Raw genomic sequence first — 25,154 nt, 5'->3', positions numbered from 1 at the left:
AATTGACCGATATCCAACTGACAAAATGTATTATTGATATTTTTATAAAAGTGAATTTTGGAAAGAGGTATTTTAAGAAGTTTTATTTCATTTATGAACGGAACTTTTTAGAAATAGAGAGACTAATGCTTATTTTATTAAATGTGATATATTTAATTTATTAAGACTAAACTTATTATAACAAAATGGATCGATCTCTATACTATATTAGATTCAATATTGAGTTTGTCTATAATTCAAAATCACAAAAATAGTTTTTAAATTATTACGTTTCTTTTTGAATATCTATCTCCATTAAATGAAATATCCGAAAAAGAGGAAATCCACCAATTCAATGTTTTTACTAACAATTTTATTCACAAATCTGTAAAGAAAATAAATTTCTCCTTTATTTTATTCATAGTTTAAGGAGACATACAATGTGTATGAAAATATATTATCATTGCGTGTATCTCTATTTTCGAAATACACTACAAATACACAGATACCTACCTACATACATACATACTATATGTACTATATAGCAACAACAACGCCGACATTATCAACATCATCATCATACTTAAAAAAAAGTCGAAAAAAGATGAAGAAAATTGTTGAAAAAGGCATAGATTTTCATTTCATTTTCATTTCAAAAGAAAAACTATATTTATAGGTTAGTTATACCATCGTTACAGAAAGCAGAAAATAAAAGAGAAAAAAAAAAAAATTAAACCACAACTGGTTTATAATAGTAATCGTATGAATATATAGTTGTTGCTATTGTTTTGTTGCTAGTTGCAAATCATGTTGTTGCTGTTGTTGATGGTGGTGATGTTGTTGCTGCTGCTGTTGATTAACTGGATATTTTGAAAATGGCTTGTTGTTTTTCTCTTTTCGTTTTCATTTGACCGAATTACTAACTATCGAACGCACGAACTGTCTGTCCGTCTGTCTGTCTACGGCACTAGTGAGACACTGCACTTGCACTTTCTATTTGCATTTATGGGCATTGAGTTGGTTTTTTGTTGGTGTGTTTGTTGGTTCACTTGCTCGTTTGTTATTTGATTTAAAAGTTTGTGGAAAAACTTTCGTTTTTCATTTTCATTTTTTTCTTCTGCTTATATTTATTATTTTTAATAGTTTTTCTTCGAATACTGGTACAGTAATAACAACAACAATTTAATTTTAAATATGAAATTAAACCATTTCTATATACATATATATTTCGGTTTACTTCTAAGATCTGTATCGCTATTTTTTTCTTAACATTTCTTACTAAAATGTGGTTTTATTTAGTTTCCTTTAACCGTGATTATTTAAATTGAATTTCTTTAGAAAACATTTTTAATTAATTGAGTTGAGAATTTGTTTGTTGTCAATAGCATTTAAGAAAATTTTATATGTATATTCTTAAAGGAGGGTTTTGAATATATTTTAAAAACATGATTGCAAATTATGCTTTTATGATTTTTTTAAGAAAAAAATTTTGAACTTCAGTAATATCTTATGAAATGAATTAAAATTTTGGACAAAGTTTGAGTGAATCGAATTTCATTGCCACCAGACATGGTAAAATTGAAAAAAAATATTTTTTAGTCAAGAAATCAAGCATTAGAGTTATATAAATTAATAAAAAACCTTCTCGGATTTTATATTATATCATAGTCAGATCCAATATCGAAGGAATATAAGTGTTTTGCACTTTGACTAATTTTCACGTCAATTTTGTGCTGAGAGATTTTATGTTACAAAAAACTTCACTAACATGTTTTACTGAGGAGTAATAATGACTAACAATTAAGCTTTTATATAAACTCCTATAAAAACATTGCCATGTTTTTACTTACTTCACAACTTACTTTTCAATGACTACTACATACCGTCCGTATTACTTAGAATAATTCTACTAAAACTACTTGCAAAAGATCTTATTTTCAGTTGATTGATATTTATAAGTTAGTGCGGTAAGTTCAATGTAATCGCTGTGTCAAAATAAGGACTTTTTATGTTTTAACTTTTTCCTTTTCAATATAATTTTTCGCAGGTTTGTTTATAAAAATGTAAATTTCTTCTAGAATATATATTTTTTTAATCTATAAGGCCTAAGTGTAACGTATCTGGCCCAAAATATAGGTGTTAAAATATATTTTCCGAAATGGTGTAATCAATTGAACAATTATTGTTACTTGTACATCATGCCCCTACACCATCAACAGATTTTTTTTCTTATTATTTTTTGTTGCTTTTCAAATGAAAACGAAAAACAAGTATTTTTAACATGCAACATAAGCTCAGTAATTTTCCTTCTTCGTTCATTTTTCAATAAAAAAATGAGAATAATAATAAAAAATAGTTGCGAAAATATTTGTAATAAAAAAATGCTTCGTTAGGTTAAGTTGTTGCATTTTTTTTGTAATAAAAGATAGCTTCTTCTTAACAATTTTTCTTACATTTTACTCGTATGAGTGACAGTCTCACATACAAAGAAAATCCACTTACTTGGCCAACATTATTTTTCAACTATAAATGGCAATAACGTGTTTTTTTTTTTGCAAATTGTTATTGTTGCATTTGAAATTATACATTATGTTGTCGTAGGATATGAAACATACATACATATGTACGTTCACACAATTTATATATAAATTTATGTGTGATTGTTTGCATTTATGTGTGTGTTGGCATATTTGACGTTTTTTCTTTCTTTTATTTATGGGGTTTTCTTTCTGTTTGTTTTAAACACGCATCGCTTCATAATGAAAGTGAATTGAATTGGCGTTTAACTTGTGGTAAAAATCAGAAAAAAACACATAAAAAAATTAAATTTTGCAACAACCATGTTTGATGAGTGATTGGTTCGATCCTTATTGATAGAAAATAAAAGTGAAATGAAATAATATTTCGAGATTTATTTATTTATTTATAAGCGATTAAAGGGAAAACTACTCAAAAAGTTAATAATATTAAAATTACATTCCACAAATAGTCTGTATATAAAAGAGGACTATTTAGTTTCACAGATTTATACACACCTCCTAACTAAACAACTCAAAAAACTATTAAAAATAACATAATTGACTGAATTGTATCAACAAATGATTACAAACGCTATATTCATGTTATCTTGGTTGTTTAAGTAACTCATACCTTGTTATAGTCGTTCCAATTGTATATTCTTAATATTATAATTATGATCAAAACATTTACCTAAAAAGAGAAAAATAAAATTGATGATATTAGTTAAATTATTCAAAATTAAATACCAAAGAACTTTTTCATAACAAATGTTGAGAAAAAATTAAATTAAATTAATTAAATGTTATTCTCCGTATTTCATTTTTCGTTCCGTATTTCTACAATAAACCATCAACAAACATATTTAGCATATATTTATTTAGAATATGCTTTTAATACCTAGAATTACTGTAGCGAAAACGAAAAAATAGGCTAATTAAATACTCTTGATTTTTTGTAAAATAAGAATAAAAGTGTTTTGCTGATTAACCTACATATATATTCTTCCTCTCTAAATATTACTTTTAAAAAATTCCAGCTATATTTTTATTGAATTTCTAAGTTTGTGACACATATGTATATTGTTATTTCGAAACTATTTCAAATTTCATTTTTATAAGAATTGAGGCAACAGCCCAGTTTTAAAATCTGGTATCGGGAACAATATGCTTAGTTTATAAAGAACACATTCTATTTTAATATCTATATAACAGTGAAATACACTCCACGTTGCGACAATACTCCAACGAATCAATAGAGTAGGATACTTATTGTTCATAATAAGTGTTATAAGTGTTCAGAGATGATTAGCGATTTATTCATATTTTGACTTATTATCCCAATCTTTAAATGAGTTGGGCTGCAATTGAAAAAACAAAAATGACAGATGTTGCTATCAATATTGGCGAAAGAATATCTAGATAAGGTTGATGTTGATTTCTTTTTTTTAAATTTAAATATATTTTAAGAAGTTTGCTGTAAATAAAAACAAAGAGAAATGCATTATTTTCATTAAATGAAAAAAATAAACTATATCGTTAGTACGTGACAAGCCCTTTTTGAAATTTTCAGAAGACGAAACGTAATAACTTTCATTGTGTCGAAGTCCGGTCAGGCCTCGTTGAAGACGATTTGATCGATCTCCATGACGATCTTATCGACTTCGACGACGGCCTTACCGACCTTGACTGAAGGTCTCCAAACACTTCCTAAAGGCTATATTTTAGGAAGTGTTTCGAGGAAGCCGGGCTTGGCGCCGAAGAGGATCGGCTTATATATTAAAAAAACATACCGAACGACTCCCGGTCAAAGTGTTTTTTAAATTAAAAATCAAAAAAAAAAAAATAAACGCACTCCCGGTGCTTTAATTAATTTGAAAAAAATAAAACAAAAAAAAGTGTTTCAATCCCTCCAACCAACACGTAAGTAGAAATAAAATTCTCTATTTTATTTACGTGCATATTCAATTCTGTAATTGAACAACTTTGTTAATTTCTTAACAAAGTAAAAACAAAAACAACAAATCTCCAAAATAAGAGTTGGAATTTGTTTATGGTCCTTTTTGAACCACAGTGAAAGTGCTAAATTAATTGAAAATTTATATAAAAAATAATAAGTATAGTCGCAAGAATTCCCATTCTTCACATACATAATTATTTTTTATATATAAAGTTCATTCTATTTAGTGCAAGAACTAGTGATTGTTATTGTTTTGTTTCCATCAAAACATTGTTGAATATTGCACATACATACTTACTAAGATTTACAATATTATTATTTAAAAATATTAAAGTAAATTTGGTGGTGGTTTTTTGTTTATTTTATCTCTTAAAATAACAAAATATATTCTCTTTTTTTATACGCTATACCGTAGCTATAACAAAAGAAAGTAAAAACAAAGAGACAAAATAAACATATATACAAACATACATTACATATATACATTATTGTGTTTGTTGTAATTTGTGTGTTCCCTACACATTGTGAGTCGGTCTGATTAGTTCAATACTAATTATAACATCGACTTAAATTCTTAATTAAATTTCGAGTAAAATCTTTTTGGAAAAATATTTTCGCGAATTAGCGGTCACCCTACGCTGTTAGATCCGGCATATTAGGTACAATATAGCACCTGTAAACGGAACTATTTTGTAATATTTTTTCAATTAAAAGATTTTTTATTTAACTTTTTAGAAATATTTTTTCGCGATTTAGCGGTCACTCTACACAATTAGATTCGGTATATTAGGTACATTATAGCACTTGTATACGGAATTTTTTTCTCAATATTTTTCAACTTACGGTCAAATTAGATAATATTAGTGCAGATCACTTACTGTTCTACTTGTTAGTTTTCTTTTCATTGATTTGGCTTTTTCGATATTAGTTTTCCTCATTTGGCTTTTTAATTTTCCATTTTAAATAATTTATTGGAACTTTTTCAATAATGGGCTCCACATTATGTGCTAAGTTCGCTTTAGAATGCGATAATTTAGTTGGATCTTGTTCCAAGTTTGATATAACTCCATTGGAAAATTTAACCGAGTCACTTCTCGAGACGAAATTGCAGTCCCTTGAAGAGGACTGGCAATCAGTTCGAAAAGCCTTTGAGGATTTATTTTTAACTAATGAGAATATTATTCCTGAGAGCGAAAAATGCACGGCAAAAGTAAGATTTGGATCGGTTAAGGACGAATATCAACGTACCAAGGCTAATATGATGGACCAATTGAAGATGCACAGAGCTTCTAGTAATCAAGGTCTAAGGCCCGATCAACCGACTAACTCTACTTTGTTCAATACTTCGAATATGTATCCCATTAATGCCACATTTAATGATTCGGAGATTTGTATAAAGGTTCCTCCTTGTGATACTCAGGAATTTTATGGGGGTTATGAGGAATGGCCATCATTCCGCGATATGTTTACCGCCATTTATGGTAATCACCCTCGATTGACACAGGCTCAAAAGTTATATCATCTAAGGAATAAAACAAAGGGCGAAGCAGGTAGTATTGTAGCTAAATATCCACTTTCAGATCAGAATTATTTACTGGCGTGGGACGCGTTAAGGGCGCGATATGAGAACAAGCGCATTTTAGTAGATAATCAGTTGAAGATTCTATTTAATATACCAGCAGCAAAGGCTGAAAATTGCGAATCTATTAACAGGATTCAAACTACCATTAGCGATTGTTTATCAATTTTAAAGGCTCATGGTATACGAACCGATCAATGGGATCCAATCCTAATATATTTGTGTTCCACAAAATTACCTGATGAAACATTAGCTCTTTGGGAGCAATCGTTGAGTTCTCCAACTCGTTTACCTTCCTGGGCAGAAATGGAAGAATTTTTAATAAATAGACATCAGGTAATGGAAAGAATATCTACATTCAGAAGTCAAAACCCAGCTTATGTTCCATATCATAATCAGGGTAGAAATTATAATATCTCTTCACAGCAGAATAAAGCTAGATATGAAAACCCGAACAAAGAAGCTCAATCGAAGAATGATGATATGCTTTGCAAATTATGTAATAAAACACATATCATTCGAAATTGTCCTAAATTTCAAAACTTTTCAGTAAAACAGAGAATTGACTATGTAGAAAAGAACAAAATTTGTAGTAATTGTTTGTCTTCAGCTCACACAAATACAAATTGTCAAAGCGTTTTTACATGTGTCCAGTGTAAGAACAAGCACCACAGCTTACTTCATTTGGATAATTATTCCAATAATAAGAAGAATAAAGCAAATAAAAACAAAACGTCCAATACGTTTCATGCTGATCCCTCTCAGCAACCGGAGGACACAATAAACCGCCAACCACCATGTAGCTCAATGTCTACAGTACACAAGACAAACACACAAACAAACTTTTCTGTCAATGATGATGACATTTTATTACCTACAGCTCTAGTAGAAATTTTACATTTAGGAGAAGTATTTACAGTTAGAGCTCTAATAGATTCGGGATCAAAACGATCATTTTTAACTAAAAAAATATCAAAAAGGATTGGTTTAATAACTCAAAATGCAAATTTTGAAATTTGTGGATTAGGGGGTACAGTGGTAGCAAATTCAAGTAAAATATCTACCATAACTTTGTGTAGAAAAAACCACGAGTTCTCACTCAGTACCCAAGTTATAATAGTTCCAAATTTAACCAAATTTATGCCAAGCTTTACGATTTCAAACGCTGATCTCTCAGAAATAAAACATCTAAAATTAGCTGATCCTAATTTCTTAATATCTTCACAAATAGACATGCTAATCGGTAGTGATATAATTCCATATATCATTCAAGATGGAATACAAAAGAATATCTTAGGCAATCTCCTTGCTCAAAATTCCATCTATGGATGGTATATTTATGGCCCAATGAAATTACATAGCGTTTCTCTAACTGCTAATATTCAAAATAAGGAAGAAAATGATAAAATAAGCTCAATGCTTAAACTATTTTGGGAAACAGAAGAAATTCCAAAATCGAAAGTTCTATCAGAAACAGATCTCTACTGTGAAGAACTTTATAAAAAGACAACATATCGCAGAAGTGATGGTAGATATGTTGTAAAACTTCCTTTTAAACAAGAATTTCCAGAAAACTTGTATTTGCAATCTTCCAGATTCGCAGCAAAAAGTCAATATATTCATCTAGAGGCAAAATTACAAAAACAAGTAGATCTTCAACAGATTTATAATGATGTTTTAGAAGAATATATAACATTGGGTCATATGAGGAAAACAAATTCTTCCGAAATTTGTAAAGATGGAAAGTATTTTTCATATTATTTACCACATCATGCTGTATTTAGACCGGAAAGCACTTCTACAAAAGTTAGAGTAGTCTTTAATGGTTCTCGCAAAACGAAAAGCTCATTTTCGTTGAATGATGTATTGCATATTGGTCCAACGTTGCAATCTGACTTAATGTCAGTTATTTTAAATTGGCGTATATATAGATACGTTTTCAATGGAGATATCGAAAAAATGTATCGCCAAATATTAGTAACGGAAGCAGATTGTCCGTTTCAGAGAATTTTGTATAGAACAAAAACTTCAAGCAATATTGAAGATTACGAGCTGTTAACAGTCACTTTCGGAGTGAATTGTGCACCGTATTTAGCCATACGAACGTTGCTGCAGTTAGCAACAGATGTAGAGAGACAGTCTCCTTTGTCATCTCACATATTAAGACATGAAACATATGTCGATGATATTTTAGCTGGTGGACATACTTTGGCTTCAGCCCTAGAAGCGCAAAGTCAATTAATAAAGTCTTTAAAATCAGCTGGATTTCCACTTAAAAAAATTACGGCAAATAATAGCAAATTATTAGAAAATATTCCAACTGAAGATATTTTAAGTGCAGACTTCTTAAAACTTTACGATTCGAGCTCTACGAAAACGTTAGGTATTCAGTGGAATGCATACAGTGATTCCTTCACTTATAAAGTCGAAATTCCCGATTTCGCATCAAAAGTAACAAAAAGAACAATTTTATCCGCGGTCGCTAAATTGTTTGACCCCGCAGGGTGGCTAACGCCCATTATTGTTCAAGCAAAGATCCTTCTACAAGAATTGTGGCAAGATGGGGTCGAATGGGATGAAGATGTGAAACCTCAGACTCTTTCAAGGTGGAACATTTTCTTAGAAGATTTTATACACATAAGATCCATTCAAATCCCCAGATGGATCCATTTCCATCCAGATAGCAAAATCCAGATCCATGGTTTCTGTGATGCATCTGAACAGGCCTATTGTGCAACAATATACATTCGAGTGGAAGATTTGTCTGGCAGACATTCTAATCTGCTAGTAGCGAAAAGCAAAGTTGCGCCGTTGCAACGTGTAAGTCTTCCTCGGTTAGAGTTATGTGGGGCATTACTGCTCTCGAAACTAATTAAACAAACTCTAACTAACAATTCATTTAAAAGTGCTCAACTTTTCCTGTGGTCAGATTCCACTATAGTATTAGCATGGTTACAAAAACATCCATCAGTTTGGAAAACATATGTTGCCAACAGAACATCTCAAATCATTGAAAATGTTGGTAATGCTAAGTGGAACCACGTTTTAACCCATGAAAATCCTGCAGATCTTGGAACACGAGGGTGTAAACCACAAGATCTTAAAAAAAATCCTTTGTGGTGGTATGGACCAATGTGGCTACTTGACTCCCAAGACAATTGGCCTAAATCTAACCCACCTGCCATAGCTCTTATGGAACAAAGGAAAGTTGAAGTTCACTGTTCCGTTACAGATGAACTCAATATAATACAAAGATTTTCTTCATATCGGCGAGCCCTCGCCGTAATAGCATATATTTATAGGTTCATACGTTCTACTAATAAAAGATTACAGAAAACTAAGTTTGAAAGTTTAACGCTCTCTCACGAAGAGCTTAATAACGCAAAAATTGTATATATTAGACTAACGCAGAAGTTTCATTATTCTGAAGATTTAAAGAATCTTTCGGATTCTAAGCATATTTCAAGGAAAAGCTCTCTGCTTACTCTAAATCCATTTCTCGACGCTCAAGGTCTTATGCGGGTTAATGGTAGATTAGCTAATGCCCCGCTTACGTACGATGAGCGATTTCCCATAATTATCCCTAACTCTTCTCAATTTTGCAAAATTTTTCTGGAGTTTGTCCACAAAACTCTAGTCCATGCTGACATAACCCTTATGATGAGCGCAGTAAGAAGCCAGTTTATATTCCTGGTTTAAAAAGAACAGTCAAGAAATGCGTTCATCATTGTCTAACCTGTGTTCGTTACAAACAACAAGTGAAATCGCAAATAATGGCTGCACTGCCAAAAGAGAGATCCACTCTCTCATTACCGTTCTCACATACGGGTGTCGACTTTGCTGGTCCATTTCAGATCAAGTCTGGCAATTTGCGAAATTCACCATATATGAAAGGTTACGCATGTATCTTTGTATGTTTTGCTACAAGAGCCATTCATTTAGAAGCTTGCTCTAGTTTAACATCAGAAGCATTTCTAGCTGCTTTTGCACGATTTATAGCTAGGCGAGGATTGCCAAAATCAGTTATGTCGGACAATGGTACAAATTTCATAGGCGCTAGTAAGTCATTGCTAAAGGAGTATTCGTTATTTCTTAAACAATCCTCCAAGGATATAACAGATAAATATGCAATTAATGGACTTGAGTGGAAGTTCATTCCACCTAGCGCCCCGCATATGGGAGGTTTATGGGAAGCTGGCGTTAAAAGCTTCAAAATCCACTTCAGGAAAATTGCAGGCGCACATAAATTTAATTTGAAGAGTTCTCTACTCTGCTTGCGCGAATAGAAAGTGTTTAAATTCACGACCAATATCACCGATGTCAGAAGACCCAGATGACCTGCAGGCCCTTACTCCGAGTCATTTTCTGCGCGGTGCACCTTTGGTATTCGCGCCAGAAATACCGCCTGACAATTTGTCGTTATTGAATCGTTGGGAACGACTGAAAGCACTCCATCATAAATTTGGTCAACGATGGAAAAATGAGTACCTTCAGGAGCTACACAAGAGGTACAAATGGCAGAATCCACGACGGGATCTACAGACTGGTGATTTCGTTATCATCAAGGATGAGCTTCTTCCTCCATGCGACTGGAGGTTAGGCAGAATAGAAGCCGTACACGTTGGTCGGGATAAGCGCGTAAGAGTCGCTGATGTTAGAACATCTAGTGGCGTCGTGACCCGACCAATAGTAAAATTATGCATGCTCCCGTTATGTGAAAAGTCTGTAGATTAGTTTGTTCTTGTCCATACAATGTCGTGTCTATGTGTCCAAAGCTATTTCTTTCGACCTTAATCTGCCTCTGTTCTTTGTATTTTAATCTCATTCCAGAATGGATCCAGCCCAAAACCCAGAGTTGTGCGTTGTGTGTTTCGCATATCACCCATTGAGATATTGCAAGATGTTCCGTAAGTTGACATTGGAGCAACGACTTTATGTGGTGAGAACCCATAAGTATTGCTCCAATTGCTTCTCGCGGACTCATCTAATAGGGAGCTGTATCTCAATGGGTGCATGCCAAATATGTTGCGATTTGCACCACACATTGCTGCACCCAAGGACTGCTGCTCAGGGGCCAAGGCAAGGACAACCACGACAGCTGCGCCAACGCGCTCGCAGAAGTCTCCCCAACCCTCCTCAACAGAGAGCTCAACAGCGGTTGGATGACCTCCGTCAACGCCTACAACAACAGCAGCAGGTTATCCAACAGCAACAACAACAGCTACAGCAGCAACAACGCCAACGACAACAACGGCAACGACAACAACTACAGCAACATTCTCAGCGGCAGCCACAACGTCGCCAACAGCAACTGCCCCGACCCCAACAACGACAGCGCCAACAACTTCAACCACAAGCCTTAGCCGTTCCTCAGCCTGCGGCAGCGCCAGCCTCAACCCAGGGGCTGGTCAATCAAATTGTTTCAGCCCTCAGCCAGCTGACAGGGTCCACAATTGCACCAGTGCAAGGAGGCCGGCATGTCGAAGTCCGGTCAGGCCTCGTTGAAGACGATTTGATCGATCTCCATGACGATCTTATCGACTTCGACGACGGCCTTACCGACCTTGACTGAAGGTCTCCAAACACTTCCTAAAGGCTATATTTTAGGAAGTGTTTCGAGGAAGCCGGGCTTGGCGCCGAAGAGGATCGGCTTATATATTAAAAAAACATACCGAACGACTCCCGGTCAAAGTGGTTTTTTAATTAAATTAAAAATCAAAAAAAAAAAATAAACGCACTCCCGGTGCTTTAATTAATTTGAAAAAAATAAAACAAAAAAAAGTGTTTCAATCCCTCCAACCAACACGTAAGTAGAAATAAAATTCTCTATTTTATTTACGTGCATATTCAATTCTGTAATTGAACAACTTTGTTAATTTCTTAACAAAGTAAAAACAAAAACAACAAATCTCCAAAATAAGAGTTGGAATTTGTTTACATTGTTTTTCGTATTTTTAAAATCTCTAAACGCACCTTCCTTTATTGATTTCCCGCTTTTGACACCCTTTATAAAACAATTTTAAAAAAGTGCGGTTGGAGACTTATGAATAATTTAATAATAGGACTTGGTGCGTTTGCGTACTAAGGATATAACAAATTTGTATTTAGAATATACGAAAAAATTTCAGAATGTATATATATATAATTGTCTTTAAGACAATCTATATATTTATTTAAACAGATTATTCTACCGAATTTGTGATTTTATCTCAAATTAATTAATAATTTATCCAATTCTTTTTACAATTACTCAATCGTTAAATGTCCATATTGATTCAAAACATTTTTAAAAGTACAAAACACACCCACTTTGGTTTCTGTTGAAACAAACCAACAAAATTGTTTAATTTAAAAACAAAATCCTTACATATTTATTTTAGATTTGTATATACATACATATGTACAAAATTTAAAGGTCAATGTTTTAATAAAAACTGTCTGCCCACTCCATTCTAAAAATATTTATTTAATATTATTAAGATTTCTTTCTTCTCCTTCTGCAAAACAGCACGTAATAAGTATTATTCATCAAAATAAAATAATAGACAAACAACAGCGTTAAAAACCAGCTAAAACGGAAATTTAACTATTAAAGGATTATAAAAAGTGAAACTTTTTTTATAATTTTCAGTAAAAGTGAAATAAAAAATGCAAAAAAAAAAAAAATAATAAAATCATCTCATGCATGGGATACAAACGAACACTTATGTATGAGCACCACAATCACATGTACACATAAAAGAAAATATGAAAAAAAATAGAAAAAACGTAGTTTTCATTTTCAATGGGAAGCACTTGGCCATGAGCCCAATTAACTTGGTTACATACAGACAGGGATACACATATAAATATGAAATGTGTGTTATACATATAAACATACAAACCACTGCTGCACAATTACAAATAGTAACATCAAAAGAAAAACAACAACGGACTTTGCAAAGTTGTTTAAATCATACATGATCTAGTGTGCTGCATGCCTCAATGTATCACTGTATCAAGACGTATCGTAAAAATATATTTTGATTTGATTAAAGTGGATGTATGTATGTAAAAAAGTCTGCAGCAGGCCGGTTGCAAACTGTTTTTTTTTTTACATAAAAACATATGTATTTCTGTACTATAGTATATTGTATGTACATATGATTATATACATATAAAATGAAATTATTTCACAAAAAAAAAAATAAAAACTATAACCGTTGATAGAGAGTAACGCAGCAAAATACGAAGGAAAATAAAATAAAAAAAATTTCGTTTTCAATTTCTATTACAAGAAAAAATTTCCAAGAAAGTTTCACCGATTATAAAGCATATATGCAACACTATCAACATCATCATGCAATAATTACCACCATTGACTGTATTACGCTGCAACAGTCGTTGTTGCTGCTGCAAACCAAAAAAACAGCAATAGTAAAACAACAAACTCAAAAAATGCAATAGCAGCAAAAAAGCAGCATTAATGCATCCAAAAACATGCAGACCTGACGAAGAATTAAATGAAATTAGAATAATTGTTTTAAAGATTATATCCTATAGAGAGTTAGATTAATTTTAGACTGATCTGTAGAGAACTAGTTCATAAAAAATTTTATATAACGCCATGATTTTGTGAAAAAATACAAACGTTAAGTTTGAATTCTTTGAAATACTGTTTTATAACAGCAAAAAAAGCAAGTAAAGCCATGTCAATGGAAAAAATCATCAATGACAGCATTATTCGTTGGCTGTAATTTGTTTTTGTTTGTAATAGCAGCAGCAAGTAATAGTCGTTGTCAGTAGTCAGACGCTGTCGTCTTAAGTATTAAAGCAGAAGTATAAAGTATTCAATAATATTACAAAAATGGAAAGCAACGAGAGGGAAAGTGCTTTTCTGTTGTATGGCTGGTTTCTTGTGCTCGTATGATCATAATGATGGTAAGATGAAAACTGCAAAAACTATGCATGCATGTATGCATGAGCATGATGAAGATGATGGTATTTTTTTATAAAGAAAATTTCATTTTCATTTCTACAAATAGTATTAAGTAAAAAAAAAATAGAAAAACTAACTATGTTTGTAGTAGCAAAAACACAAAAAATCATAAAAAAGACTAGACAATGAACATGATGGTAAATGTAATCAATGCTATAGTGAGTCATTTCTAAAATCAGTAAGTTGTAAGTGGCTGAATGAATAAAAAAATAACTAACTAAAAATATAAGTGTTTCAAAATTAAATTCAAAAGACACATAAAAATATGCTTAAATAGATTAGATAGTTGTCTTAGGTGATAATAGTGTTGCCTAGACTCCTAAGTGTCCCTGGGAGAAAATACAATTGGCAAGAAATAACCGCCACAAAAAATTATATGTTTAGTATGTCATCCAAAGAAAAACACACACACTCCCAAAGACCAACAGAAAATTCAAATAACAATTGTTAAACCATCTACTTAAAATAAATATATATATTTAAAAAATAGAAAAAAATTACAAATAACATTAACAACAACATCAACTAATAGACATGGTGACACTGAACATACAAAGCTGTTAGTATAAGGTTGAATGAGGTTGTTGCTGCCTCTCAACTAGTTCGCATGACAACGACGTCAAATAATTGGTTGACAAAACAACCGACGGCCAGTCAGTCAATCTGCCACGGACACGTAGAACGTTGTGACAATATTATGATACGAGTATTCATACGTATGTATATTTGCACATCGTACATATAAAGACGTAACAATAAAACGTATCTAATAGTGAACAATTGTCGTACAAACTGAACAGCAACTCACCGCCACCACTGTCATTAAGACAGCCATTCAGTCATTCTGTCAATCATTAGAAAAAATGCAATGTAAATAGCAATTTTAGTCAATAACACCACACTACAGTGCACCAAACTACCGATAGACGGACGACACACTCAACAGAATAATTGTATTAAATCGATACTGTGGTTTAAAACAGAACAAAACTTTAAATAATCTTGTTTGTTACTATTTTAATTGAAAAAATCCTAATACTAAATTATTTCATTTCATTAAAATAATGATTTTATTTAGTACAATCAAAATACTCAACAAAAGTATGCAACGCAAAAATTCTTAAAATATACAAATGGCTCTGAATAATCTGATTTTTTTTTTTTGCCATTTTCGAATAAAATTCTCTATTGCATTGTAGAGAATAAGGCTAGATTTCTCTATTCCATATATATAAAAATAATAATGCTTTAATAAAGTTGCAATTCGAAAGTCAGTTTTAAGAAAAATTAATAAGAAATTAATGCTGTGTTCAAATTTAAAAAATATTTTTTTATTTTTTTTTATAAAATCACAACATTGCCAAATTTAACTTATAGTTGATAATTTGTAATTTAGGGTACTAAAAACGGTATATTTTTTGAATTAAATGGTTTTATGGGATCAGTAATAACTTAGATAGAAGCTACAAATAAATTCAAAAACTTTATAAACGTATAAATAAAGGCACTGAAGAGAAAGATATTTATGCTATTATGAAAAGAGGATATAAATATTTATTTTAAAATACAATTCTACAAATATTACCACTGTTCTATAAAACTACTGAATATAGACAGACAATTGCATCGGACATGTTTTGCATTTAACTTACAATACATGTACTATTTATTAAAAATATATACATATATACCGAACGTATATATTTATGTGTACACACAGACATTTACATATCTATAAAAAAACACACACTACAGAAACAACAGCAATAGAAAAAATGATAGTGCAACTAACTACGAGCAAAAATCGTTGATTGTCGTTTTTATGCGTTTAATGCAAAAATATTCGCGCGGTTGGCATTCAAACACAAAACGGAGTCAAAGTTCTGAGAGAAGGCGACAGATAGCACGTCACTTGACTTAAATGGGGACATGGACATCAAGCTTTATGAGATTCCCGCTACACCGCAACCCCGAACACCACACCATGCAATTGTTTACATCATCGCTCGAAGCATTAGTTGTTTGTTTATTTGTCTTTCAGTTAGTCCGTCCGTCCGTCCGTCAGTCTGTTATTATTGTTATTATTATTATTTTACTGATGTTGTAGTTGTTGTTGATTTTTGTTGTGCTATTGGTGAATGTGTGTGCTAGAGAAGAAACAAAGTAAATAAATACACAAACGAACAGACAAATAAAATTCTAATGCCAGTCAGTCAGTGTAAATGCACTTCTGCCCCTGCCATTGCAATATTTTTTTTTTTTGCAATTGCACTCGACACTGCTGCAATTTATATGTTTTTCACTTTGTAGCTGTTTTTATATGTAAATACGTTTGTTGTTGTACGCAAAAATACTATTAGAAAAAACACCAACAACAACAAATCAGAAATGCACAACTAAACGAATGTACCGATAATTATACTTTATGCATATGAATACGTTATTTAAAATTTCTTATTTTTTAAATTATACAAAATTCTTAAATTTTATATTTTTTCGTTTAGCGTTTGTCATTGTAGGCCTCTCACATAGAATATATTTTATAATGGTGTGTTGATATCTTTGAAGAAAATACAGGGTGTTGTGGTTTTTTAGGATATCGCCAAGACATATTTTAAAAATTTAAATGAAAGTCTCTAATTATAATTATTTATAATGGTGTGTTGATATCTTTGAAGAAAATACTGGGTGTTGTGGTTTTTTAGGATATCGCCAAGACATATTTTAAAAATTTAAATGAAAGTCTCTAATTTTATAAAACCTTAAATAAAACTAACAAAAAACTTAGAAAATTCTTAATTTTTGTGAAAAAAGGTTTAATTTTGAAAGAACAGAAGTAGTTACGAGAAAAATATAGATACTAATCAGTTGAAGAATCCTTAGTGAACATTATATAAAATTATATGTATTTTTGTTCCATCAAAGTGGTGGAGATATTGAAAAAGTAATCGCTGAAAAGTAAAAAAAGTCTGAATGAATATTCTGATTAAATATGGTTAGTTAGTTAGTTTGAAAGGAGGATAAACAGTTACATCAGGTTAGAAGGAATAATTGTAGGCCACAAACGGGCCATTTGCGCGTCTATTGAAAATTGAAACAGACTAACTACTACAAACCTAATATTTAAATATATAGAGATGAATTGCGCCTGATCTTGAAGTGATAAGAAGAAGATAAATCTATTATAACTTGTATGTATTTCTAGAATTCTTTTGTTATTTCCTATTCTTTAATACCCAGTTTATAACTTAAGCCTAAATGTACATACAATGTACAAAAAATCTGAACCAAAGAAATAAAAAGTACTAACAGTGTTCTCGACTTTAATTTGTCGATATTTCTCATAGATGTTGCATGTTCAACATCCACTTCCACTTTATTTATTATAAGTATGTATGTACATATTTTCAAAATACAACAAAATCATAGATTCGCTTACACACATATATATACATACATACTTCAGTATTCTATTTACACTATAGAAAACAAAATTTTATAATATTAACAAGAACAACAAATACTATTACACTCTATGTATTGGTATTTGTAAGCGAGAAAGGAGAACAAACAAATAAATGAAACGAGTCGCTAATAATAATGGCAAAATAGACAAGCAACAACAATAACAGCAACAACGATTGCAATAAATGCAGCAGCAGCAACAACAATATTAGCACGAAAAATTTCCTTTTCTAGGTCTAGGCCAGGCGCACAATTACATTCTAAAATATAAATAAAAAACTAAACAGAACAACAGCAGAAACAACTACAACAAATTATACAAATAAATAAATATAGAAAAAATAAACTTTAAACGTACAAAATAAAAATAAAACGTTCTTATGTTCGTTCATTCGTTAAGTTCTACAACATTCGCAATGTAATTTTTATTTTTTTTTTCAATTTAGTTCGTCCACAGAAATTGCAGGACAGAGCTTTAAAAGAATATGAGATTTTATTTTCTATGTTATTTTTATATTTGTATACTTATATGTATGCAATAATATAAAGACGCTTAGAAAGATAAGAATTTTTGCGACTTCCGATTTCACAGCTTTCATATTAAGTGAAAAAAAATATTAAGTGAAAATAAATTTTGATTTTAACATTCATGGCATTTACCATACTAGCGTATGAGTGTTACTAATATTAAATAATATGCATAACTCATACGTTGAAATGTTTGAATATATCATTAACTATATCATATACCACTACATTGGGGAAGATATTTTGTGTTTGTATTGATATACTAAAGAAGACTTAGTATAATTTTCTGAGTCGATTTAGAATTATTCGTCTTTCGTTTTTTTATTCTTCAATTTATACCCTTCACCATAGTGTATTTTTAACATATTAGTTTTATAAATTTTAAATTTTTTTCCAGACTACCAAAAGCAAAACAAAAGGAACAACAAAATACACAAGGCAATTAAACCAACATCTAAACATACAAAACGAAAGACATATAAAAACAAAATAAACAACGCAAAAAAACCAACCTACATCCAAATATGCGAACAGAATTCACAAAAAGAAAACAAAATACATAACTCAATGAAACCAACAGCATCCAAACATACAAAACAAAATACACAGTGTTTTAAACCCAAATACATCTTCACACATGTACATATTTTTCAAATTCACAGTGTTGTTGTTGCTTATTTTTCAAAACATGAAAAAATGTCCTTTTTTGATGAAATTTTCAGAAGTTGTTTTTACTCATAACTCCGGTATTTATGGACCGATTTTGCTAATTTTAAATAGCGAAAGATCCTCTAAAAACTGATTTCAACAAACACATAGACGGACAAACACGCACAGACAGACGAACATAGCTTAATCAAATCCGCTACCTATAAGGATCCAGAATATACATATATATTTTATGGCGCCGCAAAATTATATTATAGAATTTACTTCATTTATTCTCACGAAGGTGAAGGGTATCTTGATGTGTGTACGTAAGACAGACTCACAAAAATATAGTGTTTGAGTTACACCCTTCAAAATATTCCTTTTTATGTAATATGATGTTACCCAAAATATTTTGGGTTTAGTGTTGTCCATTCGTGATCTGGGCAGTTTCCAAGAAAATATCCTATGGATATTTTCTTAGCCATCCATCGATTTTTAATAATTTTTACGATATGTGGTATCATTTGATTGGTTCTTTAAAGCCGTCTTTAGTGTGTGCAAAATTTTCAACATTGAGCATAAATTTTATTTATATTAATGAAAAACCAAAAAATTTTAATTTTATTTGAAATATGGCAATTATGAACAGACTTTATTTATAATATATATACATCATTGGACGCGGCTTAAAAAACCCCTTTTAAACGATATCCCATATTGGATATATTGTTTCAAAACAAAACTAATATTTAAAAAAAAAAATCAAAAATACCTTTTTTAAATTTGGTCCAGATTACGAACGGCCGTCTCTAGACTTAAAATATTTTGGGGAATCATCATAAAACAAAGTAAGTTAAATTTTGAGAGGGGTAACAAAAATATGTTTTTGCTTTCAACACAAAGTGAGTCGGTCTAACGAACATATTTTTTTAGTTTTATATTTAAGTCAAAAAATTTTCAGTTCTCCTAATTAATGTTTCTGTAAGCTTAATCGATATCGATTAGTCATTGGATTTAATTTGACTCTGAGGTTTAAAACATCTTATTATTAATTGTATTGAAGTTTATTTTGGATGTTAAACTCAGGAGTTTAATAAGTGCTTACGGCTTTTTAATATAATTACACCATACGTCTATAAATTAAAAATACATGATCAAGTGTCGAAATGTGTTAGTGATTTCTTGGGTTGATATTTTAAGAATTTTTGTTTTCATTTACAGATTTTAACAAATTCCTAAAATTATAGAGTGCTTAATAGATATTCATTATATAAGGTTATTTACACATACATATGTACATGTATGCATTTCTTTTTTGTAGTCATTTTATTGTATACATTTTAATGACATTATCTGTAATATCAATTTAAATTACGTAAACATTTACAAATCTACCAATAATATATTGCCCTAAGGGCTCGTTTGGGTTTCCGTTAATATTAATAAAAAAAAAATGTTAACACTGAAATTAAAGAAATTGATGTTCCTTAATTTTACATTTAATATGGATTTAATACAAATTTACAAATGAATTGATACTTTTGAAAATCTGTATACAACGCATTTAAAAACAACTAAATTTATTTATAAATATCTATGCAAGTATGTATATATGTATGTACGTCTGTCTGTCCTTTCGTCTATTTGTTTGTACGAATACAATAATAAACAAATGCAATGCTAAAAGTTGAGTGTTCTAGCCGCCTTCATTTGGCTTCACGTTTCTCGTTTTATTCGCCTCTGCATTCTAGTCTCTATATCAATCTTTCTGAATATTTTCCACATTGTTTCTATGTGTGAGTTTGTCTGTGTATAGTGCGTGTAGATAGAATGTTATAGAATGTTTGTAGTATGTCACACATTCACACGTACCTCTGATATACAAACGTACAAACTAAATTCTATTATAGTTGTGCTGCTTGTTGCGGTTTTTTTTGCTGCTGTTGTTTTTGTTGTTGCAGTTGCATTCAATTAGCGACAACAAGTTTCCTTTTTAAATGTTTCTTTTTTCCTTCAATTTTTATCAAATAAATAAGCGACAACAACAACAACTGCAATATTCTACATGTTATATGTGAATTGTTGTGTTGTTTCGTTCGGTTCAACAACATTTCAAGTTGAACTGGCATACAACTGACTAAACTTTTTTTATTATTTTTTGCAGCAACAGTAGTAGTTTAAGTTAAATAATATAAAAAATACTTGTAATATAAAAAGTAAACTAAGTAAGTATGTGAATAAGTACGTTTATGTACATACGAGTACTAAATAGTGTTTGTACTTGATGTTCGAAACCCCAAGCCCCACTCTTCCTGCTTCCCATCCTAGTTGGATTTTTTTCATTCTAGATTGGTGTGTCTCTATTAAAATGTACTACTATTTAATAAAGTAATCATGTGTACGTTTGTGCATACATACAAACATATTATGTATGTATATATGTACATACATAAATAGAAGTGTTTGTAAATGGATACTCTATCAAAATGTAGAGGGTCAAGATTAAGATTACTTTCAATTAAGATTGGTTTTAAATATCATTGTTAATTTTTCAATAAATCATTTTTCCATGTTATATAAAACCCATTGATTTGCAAAATTCATTGAAGAATTCAAGGTTGTATTTGAAATTGAAAAACAAAAGTTAGATTTTAGCAGAACGTTGTTTTGGTTTAATTGATGATGTAAATAAAGGACACCAATTTAAAATATTAAAATTGAAGTTCCTCGAGTTATAAGGGGTTCATAGTTGAAATGTAATTATAATTCATTCTAATGGTATGTATACAGTGTTGTTAGATCTTACAACGTTGACAGCAAAATGTGCAGAAAATGTCTAATTTATGTATTACACAGCCAACTTAAAAATTTTGTTTTGCAATAACCTCAGTAATGTTTTTTATGACAATTTTGCAAAAAAACAATTAAGTTCAGACGATTGTTAGATATTTTCTGAACATATTACTGACAACGTTGTAAGATCTGACAACTGTGTATTACGGATTTAAGGCTTTAACATTTGGTTGTCGTTGTTGTTGCTTTATTTTAGTAAATTTCTTATTCATAAACAACAACACGTAACAAGTGTTGAACAAATTGGTATTTTTTTATAATATTTTTTTATATTTTAAGAGGGTCCTGCTTTTAAATAGCAAACTTCTCGAAAGCTTGGCTGATTGAATTTTTGAAGATTTCGATCCCGAAGATATCTGGCGTCTTCACCTCAGATAATGGTTTAAAACCCGACAAAAAATGTATAGTTAAAATTCATGTATTATAATATATAATTATATAAAATTCTATGAAATCTCTCCAGTAAATTTTATGATGACCCTTTTCCCCATTTTTATGACAATTGCTCGTTCTGTAGTAAAAATACGAGTAAAGCGTTTAAATTCCACATATTGATACATAATTGACCTAACCCCACATATAAGGTTTCTTTCAGCAAGAAATTTTAATCCTCTGCTGGCTTAAAAAACGAGTATACCAATGAAATTCGACATTCATACATAAGTAAGTTTCTTACAAGACAAAATCTTTCTGACAAATTATATTAGTTGGTTAGCTAGAAAGTTTAAATGGAGGATGTACATATACATCATATCCAAACAAATTCACCTAGGTCTCTATCTGGCCTGTTGTGCGTTTCTTAACCAGTGCCTCAGGTGGAAATCGAATACAGCAAACACTATCTAATTAGACTAGACTAAAACATTAACATACAAGAGGTCAGGCAGTACGACGAAAAAGAACTAAGTTTATTCCATAGCAAAATCTTATTACCAAATCTTATGAAGATCGGTTCATAATTGATCAGAAAATTACTGTGAAGAAGATTCGGCTAGGCCGAATACTTGTCAAGTATCTTATCAGCTCTCCTGATGATTAATGATAAATTAAAATTGTTATCTCAAAATTTTGACGTTGAGGAACAAATAATTAAAATTTTTATTAAACCATCAGACACAGGCCTTTCCAAAATATAATTAAAAATCTAATTTTTAAGCTACGTTTTGCGTTTTCATTGTTGTTATGTAAAAATTTAACAAAATCAGGAGAATTACTTTCTCGATATTTTTTTTTTCGAAAAAACTTAATTTACACTTTTTCTCAAGTATAAATTAAATATGTATGAATTTTGTTTCTCTGACCTGAGGGAAGATTTTTAAAACCTTAATGTTTCTGTTTTTTCTTTGTTGTATTCTTTTTTTATTAAAAAAGTTTCAAATAATTGTAATTCTATAATAACTTCCGCTATAAATAATAGTAATCAAAGAAAATATACAAACAAACAGCAATATGCAACCTGCTAAACAAACACAAATCAATAGAAAACAAATAAAACTACCGAATTGTGTGTTTTCTATATAGAATAATAAATATTTTATATAAAATATTTTATGCAAATAAAATTATATTAAGTATAATTTATTCCAGGTTATAAAAATTTAATGGCATCAGCAAATATTTAATTTTGTTTTTATGCATTTGAACAAACAAAAAAAAAAAAAAATCATAATAAACAGTAGCATCAGTTAATGCAATCCGACTGTCGTTTTGTCATTCCCTCCGGTAGTCCGCTAAAAACATACATATATTTATATAACATCATTCAACTGTAGTTACATTTAACATTGAAGTTCGTTTCATAAAAACATATTTAATTCATGCAAACGAATCTACAAATACGAAACCGACCAACAACATATATATATATATATATATATATATATATATATATATATATATATATATATATATATATATATATATATATATATATATATATATATATATATATATATATATATATTATATATATATATATATATATATATATGTGTATGTATATATATATATATATATATATATATATATATATATATATATATATATATATATATATATATATATATATATATATATATATATATATATATATATATATGTGTATGTATATTATATATATATATATATATTATATATATATATATATATATATATATATATATATATATATTATATATATATATATATATATGTCCGATTGAGAGTCCTAAAGATAAAGTCCCAATTATTACTCTTTGATATAAGAGTAATAATTGGGAAAAGTATACAAATTTTGATAATTAAAACCAATTTATTATGGGAAACAATTCAATACCAGAAGATGTTATTGTGCAAAACAATAGCAAGAATAATAGTAAACATTTCTCCAAATTTCATCTTCAAACAAAAAAAACGACAACATCAACAAAAAAACAATATTAAAATCAAACAGTGAAAACAAGGAAAAAGAACAACAACAATTGCATATTAATTCTTTTTAATTTCTTTCATAATACAAATTTTTGTCACTTTGACATTATGTAAAAGTGACGAAATGTCACTGTCGTAGTCGCCGTAATATTGCAACAGTCACTGTCTTTGTCGTTATCGTCATTGCTGTAATTGTCGTTTTGTTACGCGCGCCATAAGTGAAAATAATAAAAAAACGAATAAATTGAATTAGGGGTGGGGGGCGTTCGAGGGGCCAAAAAGGGGACCCTAAGAATATATTTTTATATACAACGGAGGTAAAGATTTGACTGTTTGTTTTCTGGTTGCGTTATTAAACTACCAGTATAACTAATAAATGCTTGGATGTATATACTATGTGTAGATGTTTGTATGTATATCCATCAATCGTATTATGTGTGTATGTAAGAGTATCGTCACGCGAGTGCACCGAACTAATTCAAGGCTGCATACCACACGAACACAGTATCTATGTGTAGGCCTTCTCAGTCCCCTTGTATTGGTGAGTGAATTTAATATACTCACTGCTTTTGTTTGTGTTTTTGTATGTTCCACAATTATGTCTTTATTGTTATGTGCATGTAGTTGCACTCTCACTATCGTTCACTCACTCACTCACATAAACACTCCTCTCACCTCACGATTCCATTCAATTGAAATATTTTATCTAGATGCATTTGTGAGTGTGCAATTTCATATGTTCAAACGAACGAACGGTAGTAGCATCCGTATGTTGAAATGCTTTCATATTCGTTTAATTTTTATTTTGTTTTTTATTTTTTGCTTTTCGCACATGATTTTCTGTGCTTGAATGTATTGGTGAGTATTTTTTTGTTTTTACTTTTACTACAAAAAAAGTTGATGAGTACGAGTAGATTTTTCATTCACTACTTTATAGTTCTTTCAGTTTTATAGCTTATTCTCTAAGCATCTGCTTGCACTTAAACTAGTCTTAATGCAACAACTGTTCGGTATAGATGTTATGACTTCTTTGCTGTCTTAACGGTTTCAAGACCATTATGTTGAACGTATTTTTTATGAGTCTTCTTTGTTGTTAGGGGATATAGTTTTATGTAAAGACAATATTTCAATTGGGTTGCAAATGCAACAGTAGTAGACAATAGAGATAGCAACTTGTCCTTTATTTAACTTTTACTATTAGGTTGTAATGTTTTTTTAATATGATTTCCTTAGTTT

The 25,154-nt window shown here is 30.3% G+C and overlaps 3 protein-coding genes across 3 annotated transcripts in view; 2 read left to right on the top strand and 1 right to left on the bottom strand.

The window, feature by feature from the left end:
- LOC111684073 (ecdysone-induced protein 74EF) overlaps nt 1–25,154 on the bottom strand; it is a 76,892-nt gene that overhangs the window by 33,780 nt on the left and 17,958 nt on the right. The window lies entirely within an intron of this gene.
- LOC124420013 lies at nt 5,421–10,192 on the top strand. Its single transcript, XM_046951479.1, has 2 exons — nt 5,421–8,684; nt 8,793–10,192. Exons 1-2 carry the CDS (start codon nt 5,444–5,446, stop codon nt 9,731–9,733), a joined length of 4,182 nt encoding a protein of 1,393 aa, XP_046807435.1. The 5' UTR covers nt 5,421–5,443; the 3' UTR covers nt 9,734–10,192.
- LOC124420014 (putative mediator of RNA polymerase II transcription subunit 26) lies at nt 10,342–11,872 on the top strand. The gene has a single exon (XM_046951480.1). It carries the CDS (start codon nt 10,866–10,868, stop codon nt 11,604–11,606), a length of 741 nt encoding a protein of 246 aa, XP_046807436.1. The 5' UTR covers nt 10,342–10,865; the 3' UTR covers nt 11,607–11,872.

Source organism: Lucilia cuprina, chromosome 5 (genome assembly GCF_022045245.1).
Source record: "Lucilia cuprina isolate Lc7/37 chromosome 5, ASM2204524v1, whole genome shotgun sequence".
In the NCBI taxonomy this organism is placed as follows: domain Eukaryota; kingdom Metazoa; phylum Arthropoda; class Insecta; order Diptera; family Calliphoridae; genus Lucilia; species Lucilia cuprina.
This window is presented reverse-complemented; position numbering and strand designations above follow the sequence as displayed.

Coding starts and splice junctions, on each gene's coding strand:
- LOC124420013 (XM_046951479.1), top strand. CDS start 5,444: ATGGGCTCCACATTATGTGCTAAGTTCGCTTTAGAATGCGATAATTTA. Junction 8,685..8,792: donor TATACACATAAGATCCATTC/AAATCCCCAGAT, acceptor TTCGAGTGGAAG/ATTTGTCTGGCAGACATTCT.
- LOC124420014 (XM_046951480.1), top strand. CDS start 10,866: ATGGATCCAGCCCAAAACCCAGAGTTGTGCGTTGTGTGTTTCGCATAT.